Source organism: Helianthus annuus, chromosome 13, assembly GCF_002127325.2.
Source record: "Helianthus annuus cultivar XRQ/B chromosome 13, HanXRQr2.0-SUNRISE, whole genome shotgun sequence".
NCBI classification, from domain to species: Eukaryota; Viridiplantae; Streptophyta; class Magnoliopsida; order Asterales; family Asteraceae; genus Helianthus; species Helianthus annuus.
In genome coordinates, this window is record NC_035445.2 from 149,715,167 (window position 1) to 149,725,469 (window position 10,303).

At 36.5% G+C, this 10,303-nt stretch overlaps 1 protein-coding gene across 1 annotated transcript; it reads left to right on the forward strand.

Annotated features, from left to right (window-relative positions):
• Nucleotides 1–4,772: 4,772 nt before the first annotated feature.
• LOC110899732 (GATA transcription factor 27) lies at nt 4,773–9,869 on the forward strand. The gene is made up of 8 exons (XM_022146621.2): nt 4,773–5,277; nt 6,141–6,560; nt 6,932–7,334; nt 7,417–7,483; nt 8,310–8,413; nt 8,521–8,707; nt 8,810–8,933; nt 9,315–9,869. Exons 1-8 carry the CDS (start codon nt 5,238–5,240, stop codon nt 9,626–9,628), a joined length of 1,659 nt encoding a protein of 552 aa, XP_022002313.1. The 5' UTR covers nt 4,773–5,237; the 3' UTR covers nt 9,629–9,869.
• Nucleotides 9,870–10,303: the final 434 nt, after the last annotated feature.

Here is a 10,303-nt window from a genome sequence, read left to right on the forward strand (position 1 = left end):
AAGGCTACATTTTTAAAAAGATTAGAAGCAAACATAATCTTATCTTCATCCGCACATTTACTTATTTTTATTACTGCTTCTGTCTTTTCTATCCAACGTAAGGCTGCAATGTCTCCTTCATTGCCTAAGAGTTCTATTGGTTTGCAGGCCAAGAATTCTTTATAAGAACAACCGTAAGAAACGGTTCTTCTTCTTTTAGGAATTGGAGCTTGGATAATAGGTCCGTTATTATCGTTCACACTGTGACTTGGTTCAGTGTGTTGGTGTTTACTTCCATTTGCAGATTTATTATTTTCTGCTTCCTTAACAATCTTGATAATATAAGGCATAACATCTATAATTCCTTGTGCTACTATGTGTTGGATGACACTGTTATCTATTTGGTTTCCGTTATTCTCATTATTCTGGTTTTCCTGATTTACTTCAATTCGTTGTCCGTCTGAATTGTGAACATTTATCAAATTGTCACAGAATAAATTTGATACAAATATTTATATACAATCACACAGACAATTTGATCAAAAACGTCGATCATTGCGACTTTTACTCTTTTTGATATATACATATATGCATCAGTTACAAACTACAACTGGAAATCAAATATACTAGTAGTTATGCATCCATATCTATTTTAGTCTATCTATAGTTTTTTTATCAAACTACAAAATTACACATATATCTAGGCATTATTCTAAGTATCATGTATCCAATCATGTATATCGCACTCGACATTTTCCACATAAGCTTTTCTCCTATTAGCCGAATTCTATCTCCTTCCTCTACTAATTCGTCACCCAGTGAGCGAACTTCCTCAAAATTTTCCTGGCTCATAGGTGGCATGGGTGCGGGTACTGGATCAGGGTGTTGAGGGATAGGTTGTCCATAAGGGTATGGGTTTCTTATTACACTATGCGTCCACCATTCGCTGCTCCAAAAGAGATCAAAAGGGTTAAGGTCGGTATACTGAGCTATGGGGTTTGGTGGGGGAATTATGGGAATCTCATAGGGATCTACATCTGGGATTGGAAACGGGTCTTCCTGGTCGGGTTCTAGCATTTGTTGGTCTGGTAATAAAGGTAACAGTGGCGGTTCAACTATTTGGTTTAGGTTAGCATCTACTGTTGTAGTGGCTAACATATGGATATTGGCCAATTGTCTATCTAGTTCCTCTTCCCAAGGTGGCCTATTGGATGTCTCCTGAGTTTGTGCATTTGCTTCCCTATTAGCCCTGACTATTGCCCTCTGTTGTTGTAACTTCTTCATTCTCTTTCTTCTCTCATGTGCTCCTCTATTAAACCACTCTCTGTCGCAGACCCCGACCCCTACCCCGGGAGCGGGCACCGCGGACGTCCAGATTAGTGGTATCGGTGCTTATTAATTTAGCAATGGAATACATCAGGACCGTAGTTAGGAAATATTTTTATCAGAGTAAAACACCAAACTTTTTTATAATAATAAATCATTGGGATAAAACCCAAGTTCATTTGACAGTACATTTATAGGGATAAACCCTATTTATTGAAAACAAAAATTCTCTTTTATTTAGGTAACTTTTATAGCCACTTTTCCAAGCTTTCAGTGCTCTCCAACTGGCTTCTATTGGCTTTCACGTTTTGTTACCTGAAACACGTTTTTAAAAAAAAAAATTATCAGCAAGAAATACTTGTGAGTGCAACCCAGTTTAATCAAAATAATTTTATCACTTCACAGAATTGAGGGCATTCGCAATTACATTTGGTTATATCTATTCAATTACTCAATCAGTACTGTCAACACCTGACTTGTGGGTCATATTACTCGTTGGCTATCTCATTGTCCAATGGTAACGTCTTCCATATTTTGTATACAAAACCCCAACATACCGGCAGTAATTGTAGAATCACAAATACTCAATTACTGTTAAGTGGTTAATTAAAACATTTGAGGTTTTGGTAAAACATTTTGACTCACAAAGTAATTTACAAAAAGGTGGCAAAAAGCAGATGTACTCACTAATAGTGAGAAAAAGAGAATGTACTCACATTGTTTACTTAGGTAAAACTAAAGCTTCCTGGGAATCTCCTGGTTATTATCTATTAAAATTAAACAATGCGCATGTGTTAGTAAAATAACCCAAATCACATTAACCGTACAACTCGAGACAGAATTCCAATGACTGAGTCAGGCAGAGCCCACATGCATTACGGAATCCTAGATCAATCGAGTGTAACACGAGACAAAACTCCAATGACTGAGTCAGGCCTCTTGACATGCATTACGGAGCCCTAAATCGATCGTGTAGGGTAACAGCAGGGTTATAGTACTTACAACGAGGTAGAGCTTCGCTTTATAGTGGGTATTATGCCCGGGTATAATTTCTACCTACAGAATATTGAGAGAATTTGATTTCTGAACGACTGAACAAATGAGCTCGAGCCCTCCATTTATAGGCGGCTCGACCACTTTGTCGCGCCCCGCGAAAGAGAAGGCTAAGGCCTTTGCGGCCCGCTAGAGACCACGTGTCGCGTATAGGCTGGGCCAGTCACAAGTCTAGCTTCGGTGAGTCACATGCCACGTGGTGTGAACGGTGAAAAGTGTGAGAATGGTGAGAACGATTTTGGTGGTAACATGTGGTATTGATGCTAAATTACACTAAGGGGTAGTATTGTCAAAAAACTCACTCACATGAACGGGGTGTTCAAATAAAACGCCATAAAAACACCCAATTCAGAAAAACGCCATGAAAATACCCAGTTAAAAACATCATAAAACACCAAGTTCAGAAAAACGCCATGGAAAAACTCAGTTGAAAACGCCATAAAACACTCAGTTCAGAAAAACGCCATGAAAATACCTAGCTAAAACGCCATAAAACACCTAGTTTAGAAAAAAACACCATGAAAATACCTTGTCTAAAACGCCATAAAACACTCAGTTCAGAAAAACGCATAAAAACCAGTTAACTTTTTTTTCGAAAAGTATATCAATAGTATACTCGTTGGAAAGATAAAAAAACGCTGAGTTTTATGGTGTAATTTTTTTCGAAAAATGATCACGTATAAAAAAGTTATTGTCGTTTAAGTATGATGGGGGGAAATGGCATGTGATTAACATGTGCACCTTTGTTTGGATCTTCCTATTTTACCCCTCCAGGTAGTTCCAAGGCCCCTATTATTTACAAAAATGTCACCGCACCAATCTCAGCCACAAACCACTAAGATCTTGTGGCTGAGAATCGTTCTCACCGTTCTCACACTTTGAAGCGTTCTCTCCTGATCCTGTTCCTATATATATATATATATATATATATATATATATATATATATATATATATATATATATATATATATAATATTCTATATCATTCGATATTTTTTGGGTGTTACAAGTTCACCCCCTTAAAGGGGTTTCGTCCCCGAAACATGTTTACGTACCAAAAAGAGAAGGGTATAGTCTTTTCATTTCTTCCTCGGACTTCCAAGTGGTGTCCGATCCCTTTCGGGGTTCCCATTTCACTTTAACTTGATCAATTTCCTTGTTCCTTAAACCTTTTACCTTCCGATCCAGGATTGCGAGAGGCCTTGTCACGTAGTTGAGCTTATTGTCAACTTCAATGTCATCGAGGGGAATGAAGGCCGTTTCATCGGCCAAACACTTCCGAAGGTGAGAATTATGGATCTCGCTTAATTTCTCCGGTAGCTCGAGTCGGTAAGCTACCTTGCCAACACGACCAATAATCTTAAATGGCTCGATAAATCACGGCCTCAATTTTCCATTTTTCCAAAAACGAATGGTCCCCTTCCAAGGAGCTTATGATGAGTGATAGCACACCGCCGCGAGTGTGCTATCAAGCATGATGGAGGCAAAACAAGGGATGAGTATCGCGTAGTGATGGAAGAATGTGTGTGTTTGGCTTTGGTGTTGAGGTGTGATTGGAGAATGTGTATATGTTTGACTTTGGTGTTGAGATGCTAAATTGTGATTAGGTGTGATGAATGTGACTGATGACCATTGCAAGTGTGATAGAGTAAAATGTGATGAAGCAAAGTGTCAAATGAGAGCTGGATTTGATGTGTGATGACCACCCCTTCTACCCTAACCATAATTTCTCATACTTAAAGACGAAAGCTGTAATGTTAACATTAGGGCTGACAATTTTACACGAATACACGAATACACGCCACGAACCTACACGAAGTTAACAGGTATCGTGTATGGCCTTAACAGGTATCGTGCACCAAATAGGTAGACACGAGATTACCTGTTAATTTTCGTGTATAAACAGGTTAAATACATGTTTACCTGTTAATACCCGTTTAAGAAATTAAATTAAATAAAACTCATCAGCCATGTACGTGTGAGTTCCTTAATTCCTTTCTATTTTTATTCCTCATTCAATTCAAAAAAAGTAAAACCCTAAACTCCCTCTGTAACTCTCAGATAGCATGTCGTGTTCGTGTTTTTGTTCGTGTTAACAGGTAATTTTCGTGTATAACAGTCGAACAGTCGTGTTAACAGGTAATTCGTGTATATCGTGTTGTGTTTGTGTTTGAAAAAAGAACACGATAAGTCATCGTGTCGTGTTCATGTATGAAATTTCATGTATCGTGTCGTATCATATACGGGTATACACAATATGTCAGCCCTAATTAACATACCATAGGAGATAATGTATGATATGTTATTACATAATATTACCTAATTAATGATAACATAAAATAGCAAAAAACACATTAACCAAATTATTATTCAAAGCAAAAGAAAAAGAAAGCTGAACATTTACTTCGTATACAATACAAGGAGAAGAAGCGAGGGTCATACACACAACTTCTCTTTCTTCTTTCTTTCTCTCTCCCCCTCGCCATTTTCACCTTCCTTTCCCAACCATTTATTAGATTCCTCACCATGACTCTTTTCTTTTTCTTCTCCCATTTCATTATTATTCAAAACTTCATATGAAACACCCACAACCCATCTAATTATCCCTTCAACATCTTTACTTTTTCCAATAATCTTGCTCAACTTTTCATGGGTTTCACACAAGTTTAACCCTTTTTTGTTCTAAGTTTTGTTTTGGGGATTTCTTCAAATCTTTCTTTGAAAGTTTTCAATACCCAGTTGAATCTTGTTGATAATATTTCTGGGTTTTTAATTTTGTAAAAAAATGAAGTTTCTTTACAGAGAGTTTTTCATTTTCTTTTAATTTGGATTTAATTTGATTTTTTTTTATAATTTTAAGAGAAAATATCTGTTCAGAGATGGGAAAGCAAGGACCTTGCTGTCACTGTGGTGTTACAAGTGAGTTTACAATTTGGGGATATTGATTTGTTAAATAAAAATGAGATCTTTTTGCCATTTTCTTCAGTTGTGTTGTGGTTTTTATCCTCAGATTTGGTTTTGAGATCATTCTTGACTATACCCATATGGTTGTTTGGTTGAAAATTGTGGAAAATTATTTAGAAAACAATTGGAAACAATTATTGACTAATTGTATGATTTTTCGGCTGATTATTGATTGTTTTTGGGATTTTTTTTTTAAATCCAAGATTTTAAAATAAAACTAGTTATTGCCTTATTGGAGTCTTTGATAGTTTCATATTGTAATTCTCAATGTTGAACTCAAAAAATGGTTGAAATTTGAGCTTAGTTATCCAGAATTGGGTGTTTGACTTATGAAATACAGAGTAGTATCTCTTTAAATGCCTTCAAAATTGGATGTTTGACTTTTTAAACTTTATCAAATACAGAGTAACCTCTTTGTTAATACCTTCTGGTCTAAACAATGTTTTTGTTTCTTAAATTTTGCTTCAAATTTTTTAGTCAATTGGCTAAATGCACTCCATCTGTTTGATAATCAAACAATTTTTCATGTTTATTGAAGTTTTTTTTTTTTTTTTTTATTTTGTTTATGCCTTTGTTAATCTGCAATATGATTTTGTTGAATTTGGTGTTCTTGTGAGCTCATGTTTATTTGGTTGTATTTATAATTATGTCTATTTTTGAAGTCATTTAATTCGGTGATAGTGAAAGATTATCCTAAAATATATGGTTCTTCTTCTTCAGTGATTTAAAGTTTGAACATATATATGTATGTATGTATGTATATATGTAATGTATGTTTAGTCCTTTTTGACATTTTGGGAACTTCATTGTAATTACAGGCACTCCCTTATGGCGAAACGGGCCGCCTGATAAGCCCGTATTGTGCAACGCGTGCGGTTCGCGTTGGAGAACGAAAGGATCACTTTTAAACTACACCCCACTTCATGCTCGAGCCGAGCCCGATGATTTCGAGGATCATCGGGTTTCGAGAGTGAAAACCGTATCCATTAAGAACAAAGAGGCGAAATTACTAAAAAGAAAACAGAATTACGACAATGTAGCAGGCGGAACCGCTAGCATTATGCTTGGTGGTGGCGCTGGTGGTTTCGGTGGCGGTGGGTTCGCGTATGACCACCATAACCCGGGTTTTCGCAAAGGGTTTGATGAAGATACTAGCAACCGATCGAGTTCGGGCTCCGCTATGTCTAATTCTGATGGGTATATGCACATTGGCAGTGCCGATGTTAGCGATTTGACAGGTATTTATATATCGTGTTCGTTCATTTAACTAATCGAACGAAATTTCTTGTTCATGTTCGTTTATTTATTACAGTTCACGAACTGTTTGCTGAACGTTCGGGTATTAATGTATTGTGTTAGTTCATATAACTAATCGAATGGAATTTCTTGTTCATGTTCGTTCGTTTATTAAACAAACGTAAACGAACTTCCTACTGAACGTTCGGGTATTAATATATTGTGTTAGTTCATATAACTAATCGAACAGAATTTCTTGTTCATGTTTGTTCATACTTCATTTATTAAACAAACGAACAAATGTAAACGAACTAAGTTCGGTTCGTTTACAGCCCTACTTTTGAAGCTCACATTCCTCTCTTTAACCTTTCAGGTCCAGCGCAATCATCAGTCGTATGGGATACAATCGTACCTTCAAGAAAACGAACATGTTCCAACCGACTAAAACAATCACAATCATCCGTCGAGAAACTTACGAAAGATCTACACACCATTTTACATGAACAACGATCTTACTTTTCGGGTTCATCGGAAGAAGATTTGATCTTCGACAGCGACACACCAATGGTTTCGGTCGAAATCGGGCACGGGAGTGTTCTTATTCGCCATCCAAACTCGGCGGCTCGTGAAGAGGAATCTGAAGCAAGTTCTCTTTCTGTCGATACGAAAAACGAGGCTTATTCACGTTTCACTACCCTTCCTGTATATAATGCTAATCTGGGTGGAAATTTCTCGAGCCGGCCCAAAAAGCCCGTGAATCAAGATCACATGAACAAGTATATATATTATATACGCATAGAGTTATTTTTGTTCTTTTAGATATAAGTGAGATTTATTAACTTTTGCCGTTGGTTACAGGGATAATGACGACAAATTACAGTTGCTCATGAACCGTAAATCTCCACTGTGCCACATAGATCTCAAAGTAAGTACGATTAAATTAAATTGATGCAATTTTTAGGGGATGGTTTAACATGTTCTATGTAGGTTTAAATAAGGAAAAATTGGATTTTAATAGTCCCAACTCTGACATATTGGGTGGCAACCGTTCCAACTAAAGAAATGTTTTGTGACAGTCCCAACTTTAAACATATTTTCCCTCAGCGATCACATACTAACTAAAAGTTTACCCAGTTAGTTTTTGCTGCCGTGGACTGCTTATGTGGCAAAAAAATCTAAATTTTGCTGACGTGGACTGCTTATGTGGCAAATATACCAAAGTTTTTATGACGTGGATTCAGTGGCGGAACTAACCCAAAAATTTAGGGGTATCCCATTTTTTTATTTTTTTGACCAGGGGTATCATTTGTATAACGGAGACGAAATTTTACACTACGGAAACGGAGTTAAGGGGTGTTTTTACACTACGAAGACGGGGTTGAGGGGTAGCCCGTGCTACCCCTACTAACCTTTTAAGTCCGCCCCTGCGTGGATTGCTTATACGGCAAAGTTTTTGATGACGTGGACTGCTTACGTGGCGGTCAACAAAAACTAATTGGGTTAACTTTTAGTTAGTGTGGGATCGCTGAGGGAAAATAGGTTAAAAGTTGGGACTGTTGCCGGCCAATATGTTAAAGTTGAGGTTATTAAACTCCAATTTTCCTTTAAATAAAGAACTTGCTAAACTGGTGTTTGGATTGTGTGTTTTGAAATGATTATATGAAACCGAATAATAATATAACGGACGGTGGAAAATAGTGTTTGGATGTGCCTTTGTTGTTTGATATGAACCTTAACGTCATATATGGCAGGATGTTATCAACTTTGAAGAGTTTCGAAGTCATATGACAAATGACGAACAACAACAATTGCTCAAATATTTAGCTCCTGTTGACACTGTTCAAATTCCCGATAGGTTTTCATCGATAATACTTATCTTACATAATAGAGACAAGTTAAAGTTATCTAAGTTCATAGTTTATATAAATGATCGTAATAAGCGTTTATTTTCAAATTCGACAGCCTCAAAAGCATGTTTGATAGCCCTCAGTTTAAGGAGAACCTATCATCCTTCCAGAAACTTCTTTCTGAAGGGATCTTTGACTTCTCTTTACCGATGGGGAAAACCGAAGGCTGTAAAACATTGAAGAAGCTTGCTCTTTGTAGTCCTACAAAATCCGATTGGGTGGAGAAATATAATCAGCTTCAGGTTTACATTTTAAACAAAAATAAAAATACGTCTTATCGTAATCGAATCTTTTGGAAGAATTTACTTATTTTTTTACTAATTTTATGTTTGTTTTTCTCTTAGGGTACACCACGTAAATATGATACCGGAGGGGGGTCTGTAGCTGGTGGAGCAAGTAATGCTGTGACACCTGGACATTCTGTAAATGTAAAGAGACCCCGCGATGCTCAATTTCAACCATATTCAGGTTAGCATCGTATTTTATATCTAATTTTCCGTTTGTTTTGTCACAAAAGATAAAAAAGTTGGTTATATTCCTTTGTTTACTGCCTATACGTAGCGATAGCAATGAAATAGCGGGCACTATTTTATGTCTAGCGATACACTAGAAGAAAATTTTAGAAATATTTTATATGTTGTTTTATATGTATATTTAACAAAACACCTAAAATAGTAAACCATGCTCTTTTATATGTATAATGTATCGCTATTTATATTAAAACAAAAAAAAACTAAAATTCCACAATGGAGGCGTCAAAATCAGATAGCGACACATGCGCGCTTCGCTATAGTGCCCGCTATTAACAACTGCATTATGAATACGTTATGAAACAAGTGAATCTTTCAGGACCAAAGACTGCAATGAAGAGCCCGAAAAGACCAACAATGAAGGGGAGCTACGAACACAAAGACGCTATGGACAATGACGGCCCAGGATTCAGCCCAAGAAGCCTGTTCGCGTTACCACCTGATCATAGCCTCCTAATGCTCGATTCTCTAAAAAACGCAGAGGAAAGTGGCGATCAAGATCTCTTGCTAGACGTGCCGTCGAACACTTCATTCCCTCAAGCGGAATTACTGCTACCAAGTTCAAGTTTTGCGGCAGCAGCCCAAGCAAGCACTAGTAGTAGCTCGATATATCAAAATTTTGTGGGCCCGTGACACAAACTAGTCGAAGTCTATGTTTCTAGAGTTTATGTAGTTGACTTTTCTCTACTATCATAACCAATGCCGAACCGTTGTAAACTTTGTAGCCTCAGTGTACCGAATACCTTGCTACCGTGGCTTTGTTGGTTACATGTGCACATGATGGATGTTTTATGGTTTGGGTTCATTATGTTTTGTTTTGCATCCCAAACATTTAGTTTGCATACTAAGGTTTGATGGTTGCTTTTTTGGGTTCTTTTTGTATGTTCTAACCAAAGAGTTTCTTTTTTATGCAACTTGGAGCTAACTTTGCTAATTAAAAATGCACTAAGGAATAGGTTTCTTGGTATATAAGTTACTTGTATGTAGACTTTATTTAATAGTTGTGTTTGATGCTTTTAGAAGGTGTAAATGTCTCTTTTATAGCTTGCTTTTTGTATGTTCTTTATTTCAAGCTACTTTTCCTCAAACCTAATTATATTTAACTTTATTATAATGGGACTTTTCATATCTTTATTTTTTATGGATAAAAAATGTTTTGAATTTTGTATTGTTATTATTATTATTATCATTTTAAAGGCTAGTGAAGTATCATTCAAAATAACCACTATAATCTTCTTATAATATGAGAGAAAGATGTCATATTTGACTATGTTGGAAGCATGTGAATTAGGTTTGAATGGTAGTGCT